This window comes from Sylvia atricapilla, chromosome 1, assembly GCF_009819655.1.
Source record: "Sylvia atricapilla isolate bSylAtr1 chromosome 1, bSylAtr1.pri, whole genome shotgun sequence".
Lineage (NCBI taxonomy): Eukaryota > Metazoa > Chordata > Aves > Passeriformes > Sylviidae > Sylvia > Sylvia atricapilla.
In genome coordinates this window covers 54,809,816-54,837,793 of record NC_089140.1, presented here as the reverse complement: position 1 = coordinate 54,837,793, position 27,978 = coordinate 54,809,816, and the positions used below count along the sequence as shown (strand labels likewise).

At 36.1% G+C, this 27,978-nt stretch overlaps 1 protein-coding gene across 5 annotated transcripts in view; it reads right to left on the bottom strand.

Annotated features, from left to right (window-relative positions):
* Positions 1–27,978, bottom strand: part of VPS41 (VPS41 subunit of HOPS complex) — a 109,583-nt gene that overhangs the window by 26,657 nt on the left and 54,948 nt on the right. For all 5 annotated transcript variants that reach the window (XM_066322994.1, XM_066323002.1, XM_066323019.1 and 2 more), the window contains 9 exons: positions 22,110–22,229; positions 18,431–18,577; positions 17,177–17,243; positions 10,629–10,726; positions 8,138–8,267; positions 6,322–6,437; positions 4,838–4,894; positions 2,535–2,596; positions 1,613–1,694 (listed from right to left, as the gene is read on the bottom strand). In XM_066322994.1, the coding sequence (XP_066179091.1) occupies positions 1,613–1,694; positions 2,535–2,596; positions 4,838–4,894; positions 6,322–6,437; positions 8,138–8,267; positions 10,629–10,726; positions 17,177–17,243; positions 18,431–18,577; positions 22,110–22,229 (879 nt within the window). The remainder of the gene's footprint in view (positions 1–1,612; positions 1,695–2,534; positions 2,597–4,837; positions 4,895–6,321; positions 6,438–8,137; positions 8,268–10,628; positions 10,727–17,176; positions 17,244–18,430; positions 18,578–22,109; positions 22,230–27,978) is intronic.

The following is a 27,978-nucleotide window of genomic DNA, read 5'->3' as shown; positions in this document are numbered from 1 at the left end:
AATCATGCTAAATTTGAAACATCAGATTTCAGGCAATAACTTATATTCAGTGCAAATTCTTCCAAGACAATTCTGTTTTGAAATAAACTCTGTTTTCACATCTCAAATAGGCTTCTCATCAGGGTTTAAGACCATTATAGGCCAGTTACAATATGGGGTTTAATATGTGCTAGTCATGTAAGTAGTTAAGAATTTCACACAAGTGATCCCAAGCATTACAAGGACCCCTTAATTTAGATCTGGCTTAATTTATGAGACATTAATTTTAATTATCATCCTTTAAGTATCACCCTTTATGATACTCAGACATCTTTGGAAATCTGGAAAAAGTTATACCTGATTGAAATAATGAAATAAGGCAGGCATTTTCTAGAACAGCAACTTGAAGCTGAATAATGTAATGGACTGCATCTCATGTATTTACGGGAATTCCTGGGCCTAGGCTCTAAGAAGAAAAACGATATTCTAAAGGCGGAAAATAGCCAACTGTTTAGAAAGGCAGTAATTGAGCAGAGATTTTTTGGAACAAACCTGCAAATATTTTTATATTTTACAGTCTGCTGGATGATGGAAGTGGAGACAAGACAAACATCCCTTCCAGGCATTTGCAGCTAAAAAATAAAATGCACCCAAAAGGACTATGAAGCAGTGTATCAAAAAATCACCTGTACCTGCATACAAGTCCTTTATTGGACTGAAAAAAAAAGAAACAGAAATATAGGATTTCATCTTCCAAAGTATTAAAGAATGCACCAAACCACAAAGAAGTCATGCTAAAGGTAAGGCTGGTTTTTTGCACCAGAGCAGCTCTGAAACAGAAATCAGACATTTCTGAAATTCATATTGCTGAATCACTTTTCATCTTTAAACAGAATTAAATAGCTCAAAGCCAGCAAAGGACTGGTTTTTCTCAAAGCGTGCTGTGAGATCTTAATAGTATGTTCTTTTTGGCTCATTGAGTTTGAATAGGAAGACATAGAATTCAGAAGTAAATGTACACATCGGTACCAAAGGGAGTGTGCATAATGTTTTCAGCTGGTTTAGCAGTGACAGTACTAGGCTTTATGTCCTGTGCAAGTTATTAACTGGGACTCTCACATTAAATGTGTACTGCTATAGTAGCTGGCTGGTGTCTAGGGAAAACACCAGACAGCGCAAACTGTTTGTCTTTCTTACCACCATTTTTAGCACACAGCACAGTCTTCAATGTTGCTTTGCAACTCTTTGACACTTGTGTAACTCTTGCAATGGACCTGCAAACAGAGTCTATTTTCCTTAATACTTGATGTAGGATTTTTAGGACATACTGCAAATGAATGAAAAGTAAATTGGAAAGATGTATTTAACTGTGAACATCTTTGCAAGTAAAAGCCTTGGGGCTGGGTCTTTCACATGGAGACTGCCAACAAGTAAAATATGTAGCACTATGCCTCCAATCTTGTTTTAAGACATATACACATAAATCAGAAAGACAGCTGTCTAGAAACAAACAGAGATCTGGGGCAGCAATATCAGAACAGGGCCATTAAATGTGGTGGTTTAGATACTTGGTCTATACAAACAGTAAGTACAACATACAAATTACTTGAGTGAGGCAAAGAAATTAACTTACTTTAAGCTGACCTATTTCTTTGAACTTGTAAACTTCAAATTCCCAGAGTTCTGTGTTTTTGCCAAGGATTTTCTGGCACTTTCTGGAAGGAGAATGAAAGAGATGAGAAAGAAAGTAGGTAGAGTGACAGCGTTACTACAGGGACTCCTTTCTTCTTCTCCCTAACATGACACTCGCAAAAGTGACTTATTTTGGCAATCACCACTTCAAGCAGAGTATGCCAGGTTCTCCTCCTTTCAAACCTTAAAATTTTATTGCATCCAACAGGACTTAATGGTTATTATGCATTCATCCTTAGTGATTAAGGCCATATTAGCTTGCATAGAATCATAGAAAGGTTTGGATTGGAAGGGAGCTTAAACATCATCTAGTTGAAATCCAAACACCATAGGCAGAGATGCCACCCTCGTGGTTAGCTTTGTAAGTGAAGTTTCTAAATCTGAGCTGAGAAAAACTGAACACTTAAACAGATATGCTTACGCTTACATGTACATAAAAACAAAAACCTTGGGTAATTTTCCATCCTTACTTTAGATTCCCATATTTGACATTTTTGTTAATACCTATGCAAAATCAAATTATTTTCTGATAGCCTTATGTGCAATGACACACTAATAAACAGAGTTTATCAAAATTCAAAGAAAATCTTAGTTTAGAAAAATCTAGTGTGACTTTGAAAAGTCAAGGCTTACTTTCAAAAATATATGTTTCAATTCTAGTTAAAGTGTACAGTAACTTTTAGCTCACTACAGACAAAAAAAATAGATGGCACTGCAATACACCTCTATGTTCTGAAACTTCAGAAACTCCAGAACACACAGAGAATCAACATCTGCAAATATTCAGAATCAATAATTTGTTTTTGCTTTCCTCCACACAGACACATTTCAGCCAGCAAAGAAGATCTTTAATACTAGGTTACCGAGCAGCGAGGTCATACTCTCCTTTCTCCATCAGGTGATTTATATAGGCTAAACCAATGTCCTAGAGGGAATAAAACCAGAGAATTAGTTATAAAAGCTTGGAAGTGAACTACTTGACTGCTGCAAGAACTACCATAATAACAGTCCATACAGCTGGAAAATCAAGGCTCTTAGAGCATCCTGTGATTCTCCTTTACAAGTAGGGCCCACAGAACAGTCAATACAAAATACTTGCACAGACTGCTCAGAGGTTCAACTGAAAGTGCTCTTTTAAATAATTCTCATAACCTCACTGATGCTAAGAAGACTACCACCTCTAATTATTAAGGACTGTTTGAAATGCATACCTGATCTTGCAGTCCTTGAACTAGTTCAAAAAGAAAACCACCAGTCATTGTATAAGACATGCTCTTTGTCAACACAAAATTTGCAGAGGAGGGCAAAAAGTTGGTTGAGAATATAAATCCTAATGCTGCTCAATAAAATGCTGAATTACTGAGAACTTAGCAAGGTTATTAGTTATTACATACTAAATTTCCTTTCTCAAAGTTCGTCACACAGGTCAGTTGTAAAATATTTCTGGCAGGCATTTAATATATATTAAAATTTTGGCATGACCCTCCTAATGTAATCTCAAAACTCATGTCCATTTTCACACAACCCAGTGTACTCACTGCATAACTTAAGAATCATATCACTAAAAAAAGCACATTGTCTCTAGAAAGAAAAAGAAAAAAGGAAAAAAAAGAAAAAACAAAGTTGTATAGTGAAAAAGAAGTCCTTGTTTCTTACAAAAAATAAACACTTGCATCTTCTGAAGCACATTTCTTTGATAAATATCAAAGATAGTACTAGTGCCCATAGCAGAATATGAACAGGGGTACGCAACAACTTCAACTGGTCAATCTACTACTAAGCTAGGAAAAAAAATGCACATACATAAGATTTTAGGATTTCATTACACTATAGGAACCACCTTCGTATGTTCAACTTCACCATTCTGAAGAAAGAGGCTGACAGAAATCATCATTCTCCTGTGGGCCAGCTTCCCAGTGAGCAGAGAAGATGTATAAGGAGAAGAGATGCAGATGTGGTTGTTTAGGATCTCTGTGCTCTGCTCAAGAGCTGCAGAGGAGCAGTGATAATTACTGCCATCTAAAAAATCCCCAAGGCTACCAGACTTGTCAGGTATCCTGAGTATGGTGTTATTAGTGAGAGCATGAGTTGTTTTAAATCAGTGTAACACTAATCTTCCACTTAGGGCTTGATGTCAACATTTTGTTTCCTCAACACATTCTGTTGGCTTTTGCTCTGGAGACCAAACTCTCAAAAGCTGCTTGGATTTATTTCACTTATTGCAGAGCAAATTTCTGTAAAGCAGAAGAAAAGTTGTGGATTTGGGGGGTTTTTTTGTTGTTGTTTGTTTGTTTGGTTTGGCTTTTTTTGATTTTTAATTTTTTTATTTAGTTTGGTGTTTGTTTGTTTGTTTGTTTTCCCTCCTAATGCATTGCCAGGACCCCCTTGAACAATTCTTTACATTTTTTGCAAGGGTCACAGAGCAGCTTTGTTAAATGCAAATTCTGCGATAGGTAATGGCATACCATTTAAATCCTGATTCTACTTCTGGACAACACAAGAATAGAAGTTTTTTAAGACATACTGATATGCTTATTACATCAGTAATCTGGCCAAAAAATTAAACATATCCTCGAACACTTTGTACAGATTTCAATTTAAAGCAGCATCAGTATTAGTGAATTTAAACAAAAGTAAACAAACAAAAGCTAAAATTAGTGACACTCTTGTGTCTATTACACCATTCCTCCTATTGTTTTAAACACTGATACCCTTTGTTGCTCTGTGAAAGGGACTATAAACATGTGAAATAAGTACATGGGAGAAAAGGAGCTTCTCTTGTACATGTGACAGGGTTTTGTAAAGAGTTTAAGGTGTAAGTTAAGAAGAAATTTGTCACTCCTGCCTGCAGTCTCTAATAGTGCAATACTGTGTGTTACTTCAAGCAACAGTAAATTTAATACAAAAATAAAAGCAAAAAAAAAAAACCCCACCAGCAGTCAGAGAAATGGAATTCTCTTCCTTTCAATGCCAATAGCACCTTCATAAAATGCAGATCATCTCATGTTTCACAGACTAACTCTCCTGTTCTGCAGCTGAAACCAAGAAATCGGATGCCAGTCGGAATATACCTAACAGTTATTGCTTGGTGCTATAAAAAACAGGGAATTTATTTGTCGCACCTAATAGCATTCTAAAAGAAAGAAGATTTTTTTTTGAGTCTTACCAAAATCTTGTGCTTTTTTATGGTTTTCTGACTGATCTCAGCTGCCATCAAAGCCTCCTATATTCAAAAAAGAGAAAACAGAGATACTAGTCAAATACACAACCTTTCAATACAGAAAGCTCTAGAATTGTATAAATCAACTCTTTTTCAGAGTAGGTCATTGGAAGCACTAGAATATTTAATGCCATGGCTGGATGAACAGCTTTGAATTCATACTCAAACAAAACCAGTGAAGCAAAGAGAAAAGTACTTTTGTTTCCATCTGGGTTCACTCCACATTATTACATTAGGATCAAATCACAAGATTACAACAAAACACACAATGCAGTCACATTTGATCATTTTCAAATGAGACCCTTCCACTACCAAAACCTGTTAAAAAAAAACAAGAGGAAAAGGGGCAAATGGGCGAAGGCTACCTACTAGTTCCCCAGCCCAAATGTCTTCTTCAGTCAGAATTATTTATATTTAAGTGTAATTTGCTGTGCTTCTACTTCTTCTACTTTTTTTAAACATACAGAAAAAGCTGACACTTTTACTAATAAAAATGAAACCTTTAAGATACATCATAACACGCCTGTCTACTAACTTGAATGGCTTTCATAAAGGCACACACACAGCTGCCACTTGCAAGTTACTGGAATCTTCAGGGACCAAATGCTGTGATTTACATATATGGCAAAACTGCACTCATCATACAAGTTTGTTATTCAAATGCAAAAGCACCCACATGACTTCAAACAAATCTGAATGAGAAATATCATGATTATATTAGCAAAAGCAATACGTGCTGAATGGCTATTCCATGTTTTTTTCTTACAATGGGCACACAACAAACATAAATAAGAATTTGCAAGTTAACTTTATGCATCATAACAAATGTTCTATGCCAATAAATGCAGGATATTAGAATTCAGAACAATGTGTGCATGTTGATATGGTATGTAAGAATTTATTATTATTGTTTTAGGTGTTTAGATGTACATACTCATACACCAATATTTATGCAATCAAATGCTGAGCTATTTTTTCCATGAGAGCTGTATAACCTTGTCTTTTAATATTAGATCAGCTTTATTGTGAGTGACACCACTTTCAGTATGCACAGCTACAGTTTGAGCTCATAGTATTTTACTTTTAAAAGCAGAGCTCATTAGTTAACTCTCCTGCTGTTCTAAAGCCAAAACCCAGTTTTAATAATTTTCAGTGTCAGCTAACACACTTCATAACTGATGATGAGAGCAGTATTTTCAGCATCTAATTCAACTGTATCACTTGGGAGAAATTCTGATTAGTTGTTTCAGCAGTGAGACTAACTCTGCAAGAGATGGAGGGATGTATAGTTAACTCCCATCCTTTACAAGCATTTAGTCAATGACGGTAGGAACAGAAACAGCCCAATCCAAATGACCAAGCAAAATACATCATCCTACTCAAATTTCCAAACAAGGAAAGTCTGAAAGAAAGAATGATGTAGAAATTACTTCGTATTTCTTCTTTTCAAGAAGCCAGTCAATGTGGTCATCTTGGTCCCGCTCTTTAGCCACAACCACATCTCTTGGGCTGATGATATAAAAAAGTGATTCACCTTCCGAATACTCTGCAAATGCATACACAGTTTTATTACTATTATATTTTCTTAAAATAAAGTTCTGCTTTTTAGTACACCTTTGAGGGGAATTTACAAAGAGGAGATGCAAGGAAGACAGCAAGGCTACTCCTGCAGGACACACTAGTCTAGAAGCTGCATTCTCCAATAAATTAAAACTGGTTTAAATGGCAAAATATCTTTCAAAAAATCACTACAGCTTATTGCAATTTCTGATTCATCCACTATGTGCAAACTTTATGATGGTTTAGAACCCCCTATTATACTTTTAGAGGACTATTACAATACACAGCCTGCAATAAACTTATCCTTCCCATCAAGGTCAAGGCCATCAAAAGCATAAATGATAGATGCCGTAACTCCTGGAGACACAGTACGTCATTACAGCAATACATTTGCAATGCTGCAAGTTAAGGCTATATATATAATGCATTTTCTTATACCATAAGCCTTTATTTATGAGTAAGCGCAAAGAAAAAGTACTAAAAGGTAAAATCAAATGCAGAAGATTACTATTCTGAATAGTTATCATTTGGACAGAACCATGAAGAAACACCAGTACTTTGTAGGTACAGAATAGAAAACCACTCACTGTCCCCAGATCAGTTTATATAAACACATACAAATACACTCCTGAAGTGATAAGCAATTCACAAAATAATGCTTGTCTTAAAGCCATACAAAACATTTAGATTGTTCAGGTAAACTAGAATATTCATAAAGCATAAAAGTTGACATCAGTGTTCTGCTTTGGAAGATGTATAAAGAAATCCCAATTCTACTGATAGCAGCACCAATGTTTCTGAGGTCAGGAGGAGATATACTATATTTCTAGTGGCTTAAGGGCATAGATGTACACAAAGAGGTTTGCCAAGCCTATGATTTGAAGCATGCTGCCAGAGGAGATACTTAAAATTCAGATTCATGGATTTTAAAAGCCAGAAGAAACGCTTGTGTATAACACAGGCCACATAATCTTCACCAAGGAGTTTTGCATCAGCTTTGCCATGCATTTTTCTGAGTTACAACATACAGATCAGAAAACATCCTTAAAGTATGGCATATACTGTGCCAGAGCTTAATGCCTCTTCCTGTTACATAATCAAACCTATGTTTTAGGTGGAGCTTGCCAAAATCAAGTTTTCCAATTCATTCCATTTTACCACTTGAAGTCTGTAATATAACTGGCAGCTTTGTCAGTACAGGGAAGCTAAATATCAGTGTGGCTCTTTTAAGTTGACCCATGTACCTCTTACTGTTGAAATGATACTTATTCAATCTTTTCCTCTAAAACAGCTTTTCCAGACACTGTGCAACTCACTTCATTATTCCTGAAGATCTTTAAAAGATAAAAAGAGCTCCTACTGATCACATGTTGAATTAATCTCCACCAAAGATATTGCCTTCCACAATACTGGACAGTGGAGATTACATGAGATACATACTTCTGCCTTCTCCATTATGTCTGACCTAATAGATGGCATTAAAAATCATGATGTTTAAATATACACATTTGTTTTCTTTAATGTGATTGGTTCTTGTGGATTTCCACTCTACACTTCAGTGTCATAAGCAGTTACAGCTATTCAAGGAGATGACAAAAAATGACATAAAAATGAAAAAGGAGGCTAAGTACAGCCAAATATTTTTTAAGCAATGTATGGAAGCAAAACAATATTGAGAACACCTACCTAAATGATAATCACGACATTCATTTTCCTGAAATCCTCGTACTGTTAATGCATCAGAAGAGATCTCTTCACAGGACTCAGGTAGGGGTTGCACAATATCGAGCCTAGGCCTTGCACAACACTCCACTTCCTAGAAAAATGACATCTTAGTTGCTTCCTATATGATTTACCTTAGCAACACCAACTGGTGGTCATCTACAAACAAAGCTGAAATCAAACAGCTGCAAACATTCACAAAGATCCAGTACTTTGCACTATGCAAATCATACAAGTTGCAAAGCTGTGCTCCACAGAGTAATTGCATCTGGAACTCAAAGGAAATTTACTCCAAGTAATTCAAGTTACTCTTGGATTGCTTCCCTTGAAGAGATCAGTCTGGAGGAGGAATTATAGACAAGACATAGGTCCAATCCTGAGTTTGCTTGCTACTTTTCTGCTCTTGGTCACAGAAGTTTCCAGGGCTATCAGAGACGAATATCAATTGCTTCATTCAACAAGCAACAGAACAATTTAGAACCCATACCCAGCTGGGCTCATGCCCTGAAAGACAGAGCTCTATGAGTGAATGATATTCTGGTATTAAAATGATTTTTTTAATAAGCTGGTGTTTGATTTTAAGCAGCCAGCAGCAGCAGGGGAAAATTAACCTGAGACTAATACAAAAATTTTACTGTTCTGATGAACTTAGAGTAAAATGAACTTTCAAGTGCAATGCAGGTGCTTATGGTAAGATGACATCACAGATTTTCACCTTCTGTCCAAGTGAAACTGCTGTCTTCAACTAGCTGCATTTTTTAATTAAGTCAAGGTCCAAGACAATCCTATATTTTCTACTTCATGCTGTGAATTATAGCAAAATACAGAATAAAAAAGCAAGGACATATCGAAAGTGGATTTAAACAGCTCTAACCTACTCATTTGGAAGACCCACTCCGGTCTTTTCTCAATTTAACTGTTCCATGAAAAAAAGAAACCCCAACAAAAAAAAAAACTTCCAAAGCAAGTTCAATTGTGATCTAATTTGTAATAAGTAAGAAGCTGTCATTTGCAAACTGTGAAATCAAGTGGAAGTGCTCCTTGCAACCAAAGGACATTTGTAGCAAGTAGCAATTCTGCTGCAAGTTCAGGCAGTTTGGCCTCCACACCAAGAAGACAAGTGAGCCAAAACACTAACAAAGGAGTTCCCATCACAACAAGACACAGATGTGCCATCAGAGACAGCTGTAATTCTGTTCCTTCTACAGCTATCCAGAGAGCTGAGAAGCTACTGAAGTCCAGCATTTGGAGTTTGTTTAAATGGCTAATTAAAAGCAAATACATGAAAAAAGCTTTTTCCTACATTCAGTATATCACCTGAAACTCCCTTTTCATCTTTCTTTCCTAAAGCAATTAAAATGACTTAACCCTTTAGCAGTCACTACCTCATTCACACTAGCTCCTTTCCTGTACTAGTTTTTCATTAACAGTGGCTTCCCAATTTCTTTGCTCCCAGCATTTCAACCCACCTTTTCCTCCTCGTTCCTTATCACATTTGTCTGCTTTCTTGTCTTTCACAGACTCTCCCACACTGGAGGACTACTGTGCTGACTCTTTTGGGAAACATTGCTGTGACATTACTTTTCTCCTTAATACAAATAAAGAAATAATAATCTGACATCCTGATGTAGAACTAGAAGCTAACCCCACTGATTTCAGAAGGCTCGAGCATTTGTTTGAACCTACAGCATTTCATTGCCTAGCAACTTGTGCACCCAGTTTCTTAAGGTTACTATGGTGATGGTTGTCTAATGCAGACATGCTTATCAAAGGATGATCAAGAGCATCTGCCATTCTCATACCACAGGTTCAAAGATTTCCTCCACTGCCTTGCCTTTTATTAGGCAATATGAAATCAGTGTCAGAGACAGACACTTGTCCATGCACAGTAAAAACGGCTGACATGAATTCTAATTTCTACCTATCCGCAAATAGATCTTGGGTACACAACTAAAGATCTTAGAAGAAAGGGAGACAATGACACCACTCGCTCACAATCATTCATTCCACCCCACAGTGACTCTTATTGCTTGAGTTGATCAACTTCACTACTCTCATTTCTTTTGAGACGCAGTGTCAGCAAGCTCCTCTTAAGGCTGAAGAAGATTCTTTATTTCTTCTGGTGCTGAAACATCAGGAAGAAAGAGAAAAGGGGAGAAAAAGGCTGGGGTGGGAGGAAAGAAAGGAAGGAAAAAGGAGCAAGAAGGGCTAGCTAGAGACCTTTCCCGTGTTCTGCAAGAAAAAAAGGAACCCAAACATGATTTCTGACAGGTAAGGACATTAGTCTTCAACATCACTTCCACTGACCTTGTTTTTAGGACCACAGACATTTCAAGCACTGTCCACTACCAGCAAATTACAATCTTTTTCTCAGATAATCATATTTGTAAGACTAGTTGAAGGCCCTATTCACAGGCCAAATTAATGTGAAGAAACTCTGAGATAAAAAACCTACCGTTTTTTCGGAGATCTCCTTTACATATGAAAGAATAACAAGCTGGTCACAGATAGGTGCAAGTCCACTGATGTAGAATTCAGTGTCAAATTGGAAAACTGAAATACAGGGAAAAAAACAGACTTAAAAAAATGTGTTTGAACTAACACCTAAGAAAAACTTACTGATTTTCAGAGACAATCAACAGCATACAATATCACTTCAGAGAACTGAAGACTCAACATATATACAAACCCAGAGATTTCCCAGTTGGATCAGATGAAAATCTACATTTAATAGATTAAATTACATTAAAGCTAGCAAAAAGAAATGTTTGTGTTCCAGGATATGCTAGAGATGGAACATTTGAAATGAAGGTGCAGTCTGATTTACAGTAATCACATTGAAAAAGGAAGCAAAACAAAAATCAAACTCAATAGAACAGGCAATAAGTAGCACAATTTCATTTGTTTGCATATTTACAGCAAGATCGTGTAGCCATAAAGGAATTGCACTTGCTACACATCTATTGGTATATAGGAAAACACAAAAGATCATTATTTACTTATCATCACTTTAAATATCACAGAATAATTTACAGACATACTCATTACAAAGAAGACACAATGCATAGTATCTTTTCTTGTCCATGAAACTGAAAACATAATTTTCTAAAATGGGCCTTGAAATCACGATAGTTACATGAGATTATTTCAAGAAAGAGAAAGAAAAGAGTGCAAAACTATATTTACAAAAAGACCTAATAAATGAGACCTCTGCCAGAGAAAAATCTATTTGTTTTTATTCTGCTGGATTTACAACGCACCCCTTTTTTGCAAGCTCCTCTCTCATGAGGGTCAAAACAAGAATCATCCAAGTGTTTACATTAGCAAGCCTTGTAATTATAAACCTTTTTTAAAGCATCAGATACTTCATTATTTTCTCCTAAAACACGGTTTTAGGAGAATCTGAGCATAAATCGTAAACAAAAAGTTTCCTTCCTTACTGTTTAGCATATTACACTATTAATATATATATTTACTAAAATTTGCTAATTATTTTAGCAAGGCAAACAGAAAATACAGCATAAGACGTTAAAAATAAAGCTAATTTTCTTTAGCTAAGATAATAAGAAGGAACAGGAGAAATAACTGTCCTCCCACAAAGAGAGAAAAAATACAATGACACAGAGTATATATTTGACACCTGTCTCTCAAGGAATAAGCAAGTGCTGTTCTTCTTTTAATGACTGCTGATATTTTGTCATCACTGAAGGACCACACTACAACACAAGGGTAGGGCACTCGATCCATTCACAGAGAAGTTCACATTTGAAATCATGTACATAATTATCTTTGTTCTAGCCTACAAAACTGATGAGATTATTTTGACTGTGTCACATGTTGCTCTCAGCTATGATTTTAAACAAATCACTTCAAAACCAATTACATTATCTTATTTGCGGTTTACAATTTAGTATTTGGTATTTTAAAATAATATGGAAGGCAGGAGGAAAAACATCAAAAAGAAAAAAACAAACTGAAATCCATACTACTATCAAAGAAACTTTAAATTCAGCTTTATAGAAGGGCCAAGAGAAGGCTCTCAAAGGCATGTAAAATACTGTGGTTTGTATTTGAAGAGGAAACAGCATGATGAATTATCATTTATAATGATTATAGAGACAGCTTTAAAATCCATGTGTGTTTCTTTGTCTTATACTAGAACTTTAGTCCTTTTGCCAGTGGAAATGCTTGTAACGCCCAATGTAATGGTGTATTTAAGATCAAGTAGAAGTATTGATCTGTGAAACAAAAATAAACAAAAAAAATAAAAAAATCACCCCTTCAAGTTTTGTTTTTGAATAGAGTTTAGTTTCCTTGGTTTCACTATCAGCTTTCTCTCAGCTCATCTTTCTCAAGAGGTGTTGTTGAAACACAATGCTCTAGCTCTGCTGCTACAGCCTTGAAGAAAGAATAACTGGCATAGACAGTGCTTCTTGACCCTATAAAAACCTTTGATGCTGCTAATCAAAAAAGTCTTACTGAAAAAAGATGGAGGTTATAGCTGCACAGAACAATAATAGGTTAATTTTACTTACTCTCTGGACACTGTGTTATGATCAAGGAGGAAAAAGAAATCCAACATAAAGAAATGCTTTTAACAGCAGAAATGCTGTTAATTTGAAAAGGATCCAAAATAATTAAAACAAATGTAGTATTGAAATAAACGGAAATGACAGAGGTATGGCCATGTGTCATACATGTTTATGGCTGTCATCAGAGAAGACAGAAGATAGGCTGATGGCGTGGATCTACTCCATGTTCAGCATCTATGTACAGATGTCAAACAAATTACCAGGAAGCAAAATGAAGACACCTGTAAATCTTTTTTGCTCATTAAATGAAATGTATGAAATACACCAAACTACAAAAATGAAACAATATATGCTACAGTTTTTACCTAAACTGTATAAAGCCACTTTCTCTGGGATTTAAAGATCCACACATATGAGAACACTGAAACTAAAAAGGGTCTATTTTGTTTAGTCGAACTTCTAACAGCAGCCCTTGCTTTACCACAGCAAATTTTAGAGAGCAAAATTTTGGTTATAGTCAGAAGGTTTTACCTCTGATTTCAACTATAAGCACTGGTGGTGGAGATACTATCTTGAGAACATTTACGGTTATGCTGCACTGTGACCTATAACAACGAATACAAATTTTGCAGATGTTTTTAGTGTGCTGGGTAATTTATGCAAACCAAAACAGAATTCAAAATAATCAAAGGATGCTTTGATTAGCCATTATCTTGTGTACGAAGTTGCACTTGACATAAAATTTAACTTTTTTGTTTTCCCCAACAGTATGTGAATTCAGTTCCAACCAGGGGACAAGAAAAGGCCCCACACAAGTATTAGTTAAGCTTCAAAGCTGATTTTCTGAAAAACTCTTTTTCTCCATTGAACCGAGAAAAATTTGTTAACCAAGAAGGAAAATAGTCAGTCTTGAAGAACTTTGGGGCTTAGAAATTCTGAGGTTTGATAACAAAGAAGTCAAAATCTTGAAGAATTTTGACTCATTTTATGAAGAAATTTATAAATAGGTTTGGCTTGTGGCAAAAGAGATGAACAGAAGTCTAAGTAGAATCAACTGTATAACTAGGTTTGGGTTTTCTCTTCTTTTGTTTTTGGCTTTCTCAGAGTATAACAGAGTATAACATAACAGTATTGCTTCAATGAAATGTTTGCATAAATCACCTTATGAAGTAAATTTCCTGATCATCACATTAATAAATTAAGCCCTACATTCCATCTATATAAAGAGAAATAGGTTGGCACATTAGATCCCAAAAATCTCACTTTACAAACAAGAAAATAAAAATTGCCATGTATTCCGATTGAAATGTGCAATCTCAATGCAAGATGCTAAATTGCCATGCAGGTGTGAAGCTACTCCCTTGTAAAACATACAGAGGTGTTGCTACAAGCATAGCCTTAAACATGTAATTTTTAAACCAGAAATCTGCTTTGTGGGAAATTTGGTAGAATGCAAAGGTTTTACATACTTCCGGTGTTAATCTCTATTTTCTGCTATCATTTACAACCTGAATAACTGAGGAAGAGATAAAATACTTCTCCATAACAGTATATAAAATCCTGACAAGGCCAAGGAAGACTAGATTCCGTATTTTCCTTTGAAAAGGCATTATATTAACTGAAAAGTCAAATTAGTTGTTTAGCAACCAGCCTTCTCACAGATTCCAGTTGAGGAAGGGCTCCCTGTTCAGACCAGAAGCTGTGCAGCATTACAGCTTTTGTACATGCTTCAGGAGTGAGCACAGAGGTCAAGCACTCTTTAAGAAGGATCACAATGGCATTTAGTCCACATTAAGCCTGTAATTCAATACCAATACTTTCTAATCAATACACTACTTCACAGCAGTAACTGACAGAGCTAAACTGATAGGATCTGCTCAGCTAACATACATTTAAACCTAAATAGAAACACTCACTTGGAGTTCATCTTTGACACTGAATGAAGACTTACAGAGGTAATGAACTGTAGCAAAAACAACAGCAAGATTACTGAAGAAAAGCACCACTAATATAATGCAGGATGTAAATAAATTTAGCAATGCCACATGGACCTCAGTGCATGAGGCCTGTATAATTCATCTATTTTCTCTTACAGGTTATCACAGTACTATTTTCTTTAAGAATAAAATAGCTAGAACACTTCAGTGGTGTAACTTTGGCACATTACGGGGTTTAGCATCACAGCAGACACTGTCATTATTTCCCACCTTAGAATAATTATAGATGCATTTTGGGACAGAAACAGAAGATGTGGAGGTACTTTGTTAAACAGGATCCTATGCACCTAACTTGCAATGCAGGAAATACTGTTTCCTTATTCACTGTGCTGCAAAGTACTGAAGAAACATTTAGTATCTACTAATGCCACCACAGTTACCTATGATACCACCATGGAACTTAGGGGCTCTCAGAATGCTCTGAAACAACATAAACCTGAAACTGTTGACACATGACAAAACACTGTTCTATCCTAGACTCCATATGTATTACCCTGACGACGAAAGAAGCAACTATGAAGTTTCCTCCTCTATTTCTGGTTTTCTTTCCAGGTGAAAAATTGTAAAACCAGGGAGAAAAGAATTAAAAACCACCAGACTACTAAACATGAGAAGAGTAATACCGTGTTAAGGGTTTCCTTTTTTGTAAGTCTGTTGACAAAATCTTATGAGTCAAAATATCTGAAGGATACTCAGTTGCCCTTGCATTGAAGGATGATATTCTTGCCTTGTATAAATTCTTTACTTTATGCAAGTATATCAATTTATGCATCCACTTTGGATATTAGTGCTCTTGCAAAAAAACTACACTGGTTGAAGGTGTGTGATAAAATCAGACCTTCCAGCTATGCCTTCGAAAAGTAATGTTGAAATAGATGTTATGGCATGACATACTGCAGTCAAGAAGACCTTCTATGTGACTATATGAAAGACTATTAACTTATACTGAGACTTGAACAAACAATGCCTCTCTCTTTTCCCTCTCAATACTCCAAGTTCTAGAGTGTTGTGGACAGCATTTGGTAGAGCAATTTCAGTGCTCTGACCTGAAATCAGAAAATAAAATCTCAAGCACATCATTAACAGGTTAAGTGAGATAAAACACCAGTCCTCTAGTATACAGAGAAAACCGCAGGCTAGAAATTTGAAGATGAAAAGGTTACTTCCACAAAAATATTTATCCTCCATGATTGCACCTAAATAGCCCAATGACGGCTTTTTATGTTCTATTAATCAAGTTCCAATAGACAGTCACCTAAGACTAGCACCATCCATATAAACACATTACAGCTGAAATAGAAGTTATCTCTTTTCACTTGTCAGTATGTGACCAAACCCATTTAGTTATTTTCTAAAAGCTATTTACAGGTAAAGAAAATACTATATATAAGATCTGAGGCTAAAACTCAAGACCAAACTTTTCCTTGATAAAATTACTGCAAATATCCTAGAATTTTGTAGTTAAATAGTCTGTTTGGACTATGTAATCCTAACCAACAAAATAGCTTTCAGATCTCAGTTAATTCTATGGCACACCACCAATCTCTCTGTATCCAGATTCCCTGCAGAGCTTAACAAATCTCTGGCTGGTTTTCAGAAGCTATTTTCAGAACAGTCCTTTCCTGAAATCAGAAAAGAGAGCATGCATACATCTATGCCATGTACCATTCCAAACTGACATGATTCAGGATCTTGCCTGAACACCGTATCTACAATCTCTTGTTACTACAGTCAAGGGAGCACCAAAGCTTACAAAAGTGTTGCCCACTCTGGTCTGCAGAGGGCCTGTTTATCTTCCCAGCACTATCTGTTCCTAGATACTTTCTTTCCCCAGCAGATACTTCTGGGGACAGCTGTGACTTTTTGTTTACATCCCCACTTCCCTTCCAAATTTTCTCTGAATTCCACTTTACTTAATACACGCATTTCGTCAAGAACTTTTCCAATAATCATAAAAAAATATATTCATATCAGATTAGCTAGAAAAATAAGAAAGCAAACGAAAATATAAAATTCAGAGATCAAGAAAGGAACCAAAAATAAATTGAAATCAATTTCCTAGCATTACACCATAGATTTCAGGGGAAAAAAAAAAAAAGGAGGAAAATGTTATGAGCAGTGTAGTCAAACAACACATAATCAAATAAAGTAGTATCTATTTTCTCTTTACTACTACACTGACCATCAATCATTTAACCAAGATGAAAACTCAAGTTCTCTAAAGGAATCTGTATGAAGGGAGAGTTAAGGCATCCACTGTTCACACAAATATCTCTGATTTTAGATGATCACAGAACTTAAGGCTCTCTATAAAAAAACCCTCACACCTATGCAAGAGGGCATTAAGACAACCTCAGTAACTAAAAATTAGGAAACATTTATATTACAACTACATAAGTGTAACAGTTCATTCCAACTAGAATGTAAAAGACCTTTAAAGCTTTATGAAAAGGAGTGTATTCGTACAACCATACCTATTTCCACGTAGCGGTTTGGTAGGTCACGCATTTCACTGGCATGCCGTTCTTTTACTGAGCAAATCTAGCAAACAGAGATTTGAATCGTCACAATAAGGAAACTGTAATTCCTAAAATGATACCAACTTTACATCAATAAGAAACAGAATTTCTGGGAATTGTCGGACACGATTTATTTTGTAAAACACAAGTTGTGAAACAGTAATGATGCGTCAGTAAAGGAAACCACAGACAAAATTTGTGGCTGTAGTTCACAGCCTTATAAATATGCTGGAGAAAAGCGGACCACATAAGAGAAATATGAAAACACGTGCCCACTATGCCTTCTTCATAGAAATATTTATATATGAGTTTGGTTTTGGTGTCTTCTCACACTTTGCATCTCATTACCTTTCAAGGTACCTGATTCTTATTCAGTCAATTTGCTATTGCTCCTCCCAATTACAGGAGGTGAGCATGCACATACAAAGAAATGCAAATAACCAAATGTTGTGAAGCACACACAAATGGAAGGGGGAAGACACATGCCAAACTCAGGACAAGCCTCATTTACAAAACTCTAAGCTTAATGCTCCAAAAGCTTTTTACATGTCACCTACCTCACTTTACCCTCCCTTTCCATCTATTCCTATCAGGCACTTTTAATTTCCCACTGTGCAGTGATGCAGCAGTCTGCTATTAGAAAACAGCTAACAGGTTGGAACAAACTCATGTCAGGTGTTGGTCTGAGCAAATAATAATCAGTCTGCACCACGCAAGTTTGAAATGCCAGTTTCCCATTGAAAGATAACAAAACCCTAAGCAGTCTGTCCTTCCACCCACCCATTTTTTTTCCCCATGGTTGACAAAAACTGTGGCTGTTTTAGCAGCTGCAACCTCCTCAGCACCCAAAGCAAGCCCCTCCAAAAATACCTCATGGTAAATTGTTCTTCCTTAATGCTAATCAAAATAAATGAATTCAACAGCATACTAAAAGCTTTCAAAAGACAAAATCTCTCCATGGCACAGAGGGGTGAAATGTCCCCAAGGATTACATTCACTGCATGCTCTCACACAGAGATCTGTCTGGCTGCTGGGTGCCTATCACTCCTCCTCCTGAGGGTCAGTCCAATGACATTTCTAAGGCAGCAAGAGTTCTGAACACTGGTCAAACTAAATTCTATTTTTTTCGATTGTCTTTATTTTTCAAAGACAGTCCTCTGTTTGTCTGTGATAACAGCAAGCATTTATTACGAAGACAGGTAATTGCACCTTTACTGAATTTCCCCAGCCAATAATCAGTGTTAAATTATCCTTCCAGCAAAGGCTGCAGGGATACATATCTGGGCGAAGGCTTATGTCATCTCGAGGCACATTGGTAATTCTTTGCTTGGAGATCATGTCAAGTATCTTCACGCCCTGAAAGTTTAAAAATAAGAGAACTTTATTCAGTATGACAAAATTCTACTCAACATTTTGTACACTAAGGCAGTTAAGAGCATTTTACAGCATAAATTTCAGAGCAGGGCTGCCACCAGAAAAACTGTTGATACAAAAACTCATCTCAGCCAGGAGGTGACGAAAGAACTAAGGGGATCTGAGTAATCTTAGTTTTAAATTCACAAGCCAAATGAAAAGACATAATAAGTGAGTAAGTGACAGACTAACAATTCCAGTCATGAACCAGTTAGGCTTCTTGGACTGGTGCTACTCCTGGAGAAATAAGAAGAATCCCAGCTTTTTCACAACTGCCCCTCTTAAAGACACAGAAATTTCCACCTTGGAAAAAGAAAAGCAACAGCTCACTAAGATAAATGAATTCAATCTAAAAATATGCATTTCTACTCTTATATTGAAACAGAAAAGCAAGCATATTTAAACAACGCTTGGTTTTGTATGCTGTGTTTTTTTTACTCCTTCCTCAAGAAATCTCCAAAACTAATAGAATGAAAAGTTAAAAACCAGGAAGATTAAAGTAAGTCAAGAGATAGAGAAAAAAAAGAACCAACAATCATATTTTTTCTGTGTCATTTAGAAAAGGTAAGCTACAGCCTTTCTAATAGCAAGAGGGAGATAAACTTCATGTTAAGTAATGACTTGTTCTTGGTAGTTTAAAACAAATGTTTCTAAAATAAAATATTTTAGTAGGGGCTTCTTTTCTGCTCACAGAGCTTAGAAAGTGAATCTTCAAATCACAGAAAAGGGGATGGAAAAGATCTTGAAAGGTCAGCACCCATAATGCCATGCCACGTCAGGATTTTCCTAGCGGCAGAACTGATGTAAAAGATTCCCCTGCCTATTTCTGTTCCCCACACTGTGAGTTTCTAAGTCCCCAGCTGTACAAATACACAGATACAACTGTTTAAAAGTCATGGTAGGTTATGGTCTAAGCCAGGTATTACGTTTTTCTTTTAATTACAAGGAACAGGAAGTGGTATGAGGGTGGGTGAAGGGATTTTTTTTTCAGTGATCTTTGTCACTGAAGAACTGTGAGCATGGAACACACTTCTACTGGCATCTCATCAGCTAGCAGACATCAAGGTTTCAAAAACAACCAACCAACTCAGCAACAACTTACACATAACATCTTCAATGTACAGAGCCCAGATCTCTAAGTAACAAAAATAAGGATCTTATCCTTCATGTTTTCTAAGCTCATCTGATAAAATTTTTAATCTTGCTTGAATTGCATTTTAAATACAGTTGCTTTTTATAAATCTTACTACTTTATCTCCAAGGATGATTTTCAGTGATCCATATCACACCTTCTGTTTTTCTATATGGCAGGAAATCTTATATGGGATAGACTAGCTCCTTTTTAAAGTGGCTTTCAAAGTAACAGTGTAGGATCCTCTTTGGTTGTAAGTGTTGAGAGACAGTTGTTTAATATAATAAGTTTTACATAAGAGTAAGTTGTTCAGAGTTATAATATCGTGTGATATAGTATGCTGTTTGCTTAGGTTTACTTGCTTGCCATGAGTAGCTGCATTTTTTTTTTTGAAGTCTTAGGCTGTAAGCTGTGAACTTACATCTAGATGTGCTTCTGGCTGGTAATTAATTATGAATTATTTTCTTCTTAGTACCTGGTACAGTGCTGGGTTATGGATTTACTGTAAGAATAATGTTGATGACTCGCTGATGTTTTAACTGTTGCTATGTAATTTCCTATGCTCTGCCCATGAGCAGGGGCACAAGAAGTGAGCTAGAAGTCAAAAGGGGCCCCTGTTGGCTCTTTGGAGCTGCCCACTATAAAAGGACTCCAGTCCTTGAAATTAAACTCTGGTGTGCTGAGCATGTGTCTGCTTGAATGGTGTGAGAATGCTTGAGCAGTGGCTTCTCCTCTTACAGGTATGCCATTTGCATCATGAACTGAAAGGCATTTTATAGTCAACTTCCTACCATGAAGGAGCTCAAACCTGTTCATATGGGAGTCCAGCAGCCAAATGTCTCTAAGGATTTGTCCCTCAGATGTCTCAGTTTGTAAAACTTGCACTATTAGCAGTGGAGGAAGAAGAGAAGACAATAGCAGCAAACATGGGTTACCTACACATCTGCAAAGCAGAATTAGACCTTGCCTAAATCCTTGCCTAAATATAAGAACTAGGTAGCCATGCACACACAATAAGAAGAAAACATTTAATTTTTATATAAATATTTTCTCTGATTTGGAAAAAAAAAAAAAACAACAACAAAAAAACCAAAAAAAACCCTGCAACACAAAACCTTGCTAGAGAATGGAGTTTAGAAAGTTACAGGGGAAGGGAAAGGGCAATAATCAAATATATTAATCTTTTGGAGGGCAAGTGTCATTTCATTTTTCTTTGAAAGATAGGCTCTGACCATGGCTTTTTGTCTCTGACAGATAGCTCTCAATGTTTTATTAGTATTCTGTGTTCTGATGTGGCACATCATCTCTAGGGATAGCTCTTGTCCTATTAATCCCAGCAGATACCTAGAATATGTACTTTAATTATGTGGATCTGAAAAGAACAAAACCTTCAAAAAACCTAACATTATGTCAATCAAGCCCTCAATGAAGCTTCCAATCTAACAGAGTCATTAAAGGGAAGCAAATAAACAAAGGTCACCTCTAACAATTTCATATCAAACTGGTTTTGAAAGATAAAAAAGAACAATGGCTTTTAAATATTTTAACAAATGCTTCCCTTTAGGATGGAAAAATAATAGAAGAAAAAGAAAGAGTGTTTCAAAGTACTTTCGCCACATTTAAAAAAATACTTTGGAATTTAGACATGATATACACTTAAAAACATATCCCCACTGCTGAGCTTCAAAACATAGAACTTGACCCATCAATTAGATGATACAGTGATAGGTGAAATGTAACACGCAGAATGAATGCAATGGTTTCCTTTAAAATTAACACCTAGAACAAAAGGCACCTGTTTTTTCTTAGGTCTATTTTTTTTCTAGTGGCCTAACAAATGAGAAATTACTACTCATTTTATTATATTTTTTATAATCTGCAACACTGATCGTCATATGACAATGTCATTTCAGTATAAATTACAAAATCCAGACAGTTTATTTTTTTCAGGGGGTGGAAGGGAGTAAAGATGTTCTATTATTTATATAGAGAAGAATTCCATTGGCAGTCCTTCCTCAGTTTGCTTCAATAAATTGCACTAATCAAAATTCTAATTAATGATAGTGTATGTTACTGACCACCACAGTGGTATGTAAAGCTACTTTCCTAATTTCTTCGGAAGTAGGAATCACAGTGGAGAACCCAGACTAGCCAGCAGAAAACAGAAGAAATTTCTACAAAGAAATGACACATGAACCATTATCCCTCAATGCCTTTTATATCCAATTCTACAAACACACCATTTTTCAACTGAATATTCTGGCAATTAGCACTGAAAAATTTCCATAATCAGTGTAAAACAGAGATATTTTTGTTCAGGTAATGGAGATGAAAAATACTTACCATATTATTAGCCCAAGCAATTAAGTGTCCTCTCCATTTTACATTTCTTATATTTCCTTCCCCTTCATGTAAAACTGAAGGCTTCCATCTATTCATCCAGCCTCTTTCATATAACAGCAACTACGAAGAAGTGGAACAATAAATATTTCTGTGACACAGTACTGTATGCAGACATGGAAGTTATTTTTTCTTCATTATCCCTTATTCTGTTTGGATGTAAAGGCAAAGAAAAATACACCTATCATAAAACAAAAGCAAATACAATCAAACATTTTGTTATAGCATATACACATCGAGCATATTGTATATTACAGAATTCCTGTTAAATTTTAATAATAAAAAGGTCTTTCATCAAGTTTCTCCAAAAAACAGTAAGTATAATTATTTACCTTTTAAAGATAAAGAAATTAGGGTATTTCAGAACCTAAGTCTACAGCACTAGTGACAACAATTCAGAAAATTGGTAAAGAAACGAGGTCACCTCACCGATCTCAAGATCCACCGATCTCATCATAGGCCTCTTCCCTCCAAAAAATCCAGGCAGTCAAAGAAAATTATCAAGCTTTTGACCTTTTGTTTGGCTCCATGTGGAACTACACAGCCTTCCACAGGAGTCTAGACATGCTGTGTTTTAGTCCCACATGTGCAAACTGCACTATACCACAAGTCCTGCTGATTTTAAAACTAGCGTGATTGGTAATCTCAGGTTCTGCAACTAAAGAAGGTATTTTAGAATATCTAAATGAATATGAGATATTATAAGATGCTTTTCAGCAGCAAAGAAAAACCCAACTGTAGAAATGCATTTCCCACACCCAGCAAGTATTTTCCATATAGGGAAAAGTTTAAGACTCACCTCTTGCATTTCTCATAAGGTAAAGAACCCAGGAATTTTGATACTCTTCTGACAGTGATTGGCTCAGTGCCAAGAGAGAAGTATCTATTGAACTTTTTAGCTGTTCTTCAAAACTCGTATCTGTCTCTAATGACAGCAAGCAAAATTGTCCCTCCTAAAACATTCAGTATTTAGAGAGGAGCACAAAGAAACTAAGAGGCTTTTTTGGAGTGTTTCTAGCAGGGTGCCAGATTTCTCAGATACCTGTGCACGGTTTTTCTTTTGTTTTCTGTAACGTTTGTTATTTTGATTTTTTTACTTATTAAACCTTTTACTTTACAAAACACCTCTGAGGAGCAGTCTTGCTAAAATTATTTTAAGCCAACCTGCAAGAGCTGGACTTTCAGAGACTGATGCATTTACACATGGCTTATTAGATTCTGGCCACATGTTAAACTGTATCGCCCAACTACATGCAGAAAGTCTGCACAGAAGGACAGTCCATATCGGTTGATTAGAGCATGGTGCTAATAATGCCAAGGTTGCAGGTTCAATCCATTTATAGGCCATTCACTTAAGGGTTGGATTTGATGACCCTTGTCGGACCCTTCCAAATCAGAATATTCTGATTCCCTATGTCTCATTAAATTATTCAGCAGGATTACAGGGAATCACTCTGAGAGATGCAAAGTGTAGCACTTGGAGGGATACCTAAGTAAGAAGCTGAAGCATCTACAGAGATTGTACTCTAAAGTACCACTCCTGCTAACTTTTGCAAGAGTACACTCACATGCAAACATATGCACAACCTGAAACCAAGCTCACACTTCACACTGGAAGATGTGAAATAGCTGCCTACAAGGATTTCTACCATGCTGAAACCCAAATGGAATACTCTTCTTGCTAATATTTCCTAAGATTCAGCTGTATGCGCCTTTTTATATATGGTTTCCTGCCACCTGTATTTGGATAAATACATCAAATGTTAGGACACTAGTTGTTTAAAGTAAGAACTTCTAGCAAAATATGGTATTTTAATGGCAATTATCAGACTGCCCCTCTCTCCTAAAGCCACCAGATGGCACCAGAAGATAACTAATCTCTCCAAGAGTTTAAAGGAAGCACTAGGTAGGTAGTCTATTGAAAAATTTTTGTGTGAATTGCACTGCAGACATCAAACTTGTATTTCAGATAAAATGATTTTGTGTCCTTTACATAGGCCATGTGAAGGCTCAACTTTTAGACATTATAGATTCTTTTTTCCCCACATATGAAAAGGCTACTGAATAACTCTTACAAAACATTTAATTTTACAGCTACCAGGGCAAGACACTGAAAGCAGTGTAACGTATGCCCATAAGTCAGTGGTATATGGAGGGACTTCCATTAGAAGATTTGTAGGTAGATTTTAAGCACAGGAGAAGCCCTCAGCTTCTCCAAATGAATGATCTCCACTCAGATGCCAAAGATGTCATGAAAAGCTATGTACTGTGCTGATCCAGACTTGAAAATTACCTTTTCCCCAGTTTACTAACACCTAAAGAGAAGGTGGACAGAAGAACTGCTGCTTGGATGCTTCTTTCAATACCATCCAATAAAGACAGCAGCAATATACATGGTATTTGCACTGAGACTTACTGGACAAAGGTCCAAAACCGATGTGGATGATGTGGAAGGTTAAACCGATCTGATGTCAATTACATTAACTGTACCTGGAATATTTTCTGCTTGTGACTGAATCATGATTTAAATTAACTAATTATACTCAAGATCCAGAGCAAACTCGGTATGACACTTCACATCTTTTTGTTATTCATGGTTTGTGAACATAATGCTTTTTTGTGACTGAGTAGCAAATTGCAAGGAAAAATAAGTTATCTGAGAAAGAACTGGAGAAGAGAGAAGATAATTTGAAAAATCCCGTTTCTGTCTATGCTCAACTCTAAAACCACAAACTTTCAGATGATGGCAGTAGAAGACAACAGGCTGGTATCACCTATAATAAAGATAGTAAGTGAATCTGAATCACTGAAACACCCTGTCATTCCTCGTTTCAAATCAGCAACTGAAATAGGTCAAACACTGAGGCCAAAGGCCACTCCACACCGTGGCATCAAAAAAAAAAAAAAAAAAAAAAAAAAAAAAAAAAAAAAAAAAAAAAAAAAAAAAAAATCTCGAAACATCCGTAACTAAGTTATCTTCAGTGCAATTACCTGCATGCTATTGATATACATATTGTGATGTATTTATTATTTCTTGGAGCAGTGACACCAAGAAATTGAATTTGATTGAATTTGTGAACTCAGAACTTTCCTATGTGTTTCGGAACTGTTGTCTACAGAAGGCATCTCTCTCAAAATAACAGCCCCATTTCTTTCTTTCCATCTCCACGTTGAAATGTTGACCATATGAGAAAATAATTTAAAACTTCAAAATAAGACTTTTAAGAAGAAATCCACAGTTTCTGGAGGGGTTCTTGCTACCACCTCCCTTTCTTCTTGGTAGGGGAAAAATATTTTAGGACTTTGTTTTTCATAAATCCTGTATTATGGTAGTCAGCATTCACAGTACTTCTATTTCAAGCAGCCAAAATCCCACTTTCTTGGCTTCTCTGCAATAGTTTGTTTTCCCAGTTTTTCATTTGCTCTCATAAAACTTTCTAGTCCTTTGTTACATGCAATACAGTTGTGCTTAGAACACTCTTCCAGTGTATCTTGCATTCACCACAATTTGATAATAGAGCTAAAATAAAATAACCTTCACCTTCAAGGTCTCCAGCCACACTGTTTCATAGTACACTGTAATCTTCTGTTGGCTCTTCTTAACTGCTTATGATTGTCCACCACATCATTAAGAAAAATGACACACTGAAATGTATGAGAGAAGACAATGGAGCAGGACACTCTTTGGTTTTAAAAATAAGTGGATATATTTCTCTTTGATTAGTGAATACATCTCTTCATATCTTTCAATAACAAGAGATTAACCTACACCAAAAAGAGCTCAAAACTCTATTTTAGAGTGTATTCACTAAAGAGAATAGATAAGTGCTTGGACTTAATGGAGCCTGTCATGCAATTAGCATTAACACCAATTACATGTAATCCCGGTCTTAAACTATGTACAGGAATTCCCAATCTTCTGAATAAAGAGGTGAATGATTGCAACTTTGGTAGTATCAACACGGTAAAGTAATTCAATTTAATTTACCCTCACTACCAATTACTAGCTTCAACATACTAAAAAAAGAGATGTCTGTTCTCACAGAAATTTCAAAGGAAACATACTTGTAATGATGCTCAGCATCACTACCTTCTTTCAACATAGTGCCCTATGTGTAAGGATTTGAAGAAGTTTTAGTGAAGTCAAGAAAAAAAGGCTTAAGATTTCAATTTGTAACTGAAAAGCCACTTTTCCATTCCCTACTGCAGAATTGTTGGATGAGTTTTTATTTCACAAAACAGAAATTAGGAAAAAAGTCTCTGTAATTTCCTTGTCTTGTTCTTTGTCTAAGTGTGAAGATGACCCTACCTGTGGCATTTGTCCTGTGTTTTGGCACATCTGCCACCACTTCCACCTCAGCTAGGCAAGACCACAAAAATCTAAAATGCTATTTCCATGGTTACAAGTGATCACTACAGCTATTTATTGTTTTCAGCATAAAAGCAATATTTACAGGCCCAGCCAAGATTAACAGATACCAGAGAGTAAAACAGAACAGCATGCTGCATGAAGACTTACTGTTTAATAGTTCATTCCTAGGAAAACATACAGCAACAACAAAAATTATACTTTGTATTTGAAACAGACAATGGACTGGATGAGCTCAAATAAGGCAGAGAATAATGTGAGCCTCAAGCTTTCAGCTGAAGATGAGCTTTCAAGATTTCGTCACAAAATGTTGTCTAAGGAGCTGGGGTGTGAACAGAGAGGAGGGCAGCAAGTGCAGTCAAGGGAAATCAAGCAAGGAGGCAGAGGCAGACAGCAGCATTGGGAGGTATGAATGGCAACAGTGAGAGATGAAACGGCAACTACTGCTGTAGTTCATGGACACAGAAGCTAGAAATTTTGAGATGTTTAATACAAACAAATGCCACAGGACTTTTATTAGGCTTCACTTCTAATAACTCAACCGCCACATTCCAGCTGTTGCCTATTCACGAAGAGCTACAGAATTAACACCCTGAAAAGCAAATCCTGCAGTCTTGCAGGCAGAGACACATTTCATATACTTAGATCCTCTTCGCTTGCCACCTGAGGCAATGAAAAAAAGGGTTCTACACAGACATTTGTAAAACACACGACTATAGATTACATGCACATAGGACTATGATCCATTTGCTTTACACAAACCAAATTTATTACGGCACGAGAAGAATTTTTGTTTTAGCGACAAAAAAGAAACACATATCCAAATACTCATAAAGAAAAAATGTAAGAAAAAAATGCTTATTAAGCAAACAGGACATACTACATATCAAAGTCTCATCTGCTCAATAATATGGGATACATCTGGGCATTATATATTGCAGCAAGGAAATCGCAGTATTATTGTAGTTTGCTTGCTGCTACAGTTTGTTTCCTACTTATGGTAAATTATCCAACGCATGTACAGAAACTGCCATAGTATTTACTCCTTCTTCTCCTTCACTTAAATCAGACCTTTGAGTATTTACTGCATGACATTTTAGAGCTTACAAAGCAATTTGCCTTTCTTATCTGATACTCTTCTACCCAACATAATGCCAAACAGCTGACTATCTGCTTTCTAAAAATGGACTGTGCTGCAAACAGCATCCTGACAATTTAGTAATTTGTCAAAGTAGTTCAGTTATTATGAAGTACATATCATAGGGTTCAGAGGTAAGGTCATCTACTTACTCACCACACAAAGTGCATCTGCTGACACTAAAAAGCAACAACTGAAAAAAATACTTGAGACATTCCTTGGCAGACTTGACTCTAACATACAAATTCCACTACCCCTAATAGCAGTCACAGATCCCCAAGAATGCTGTTTCTCTTCCCATTTGT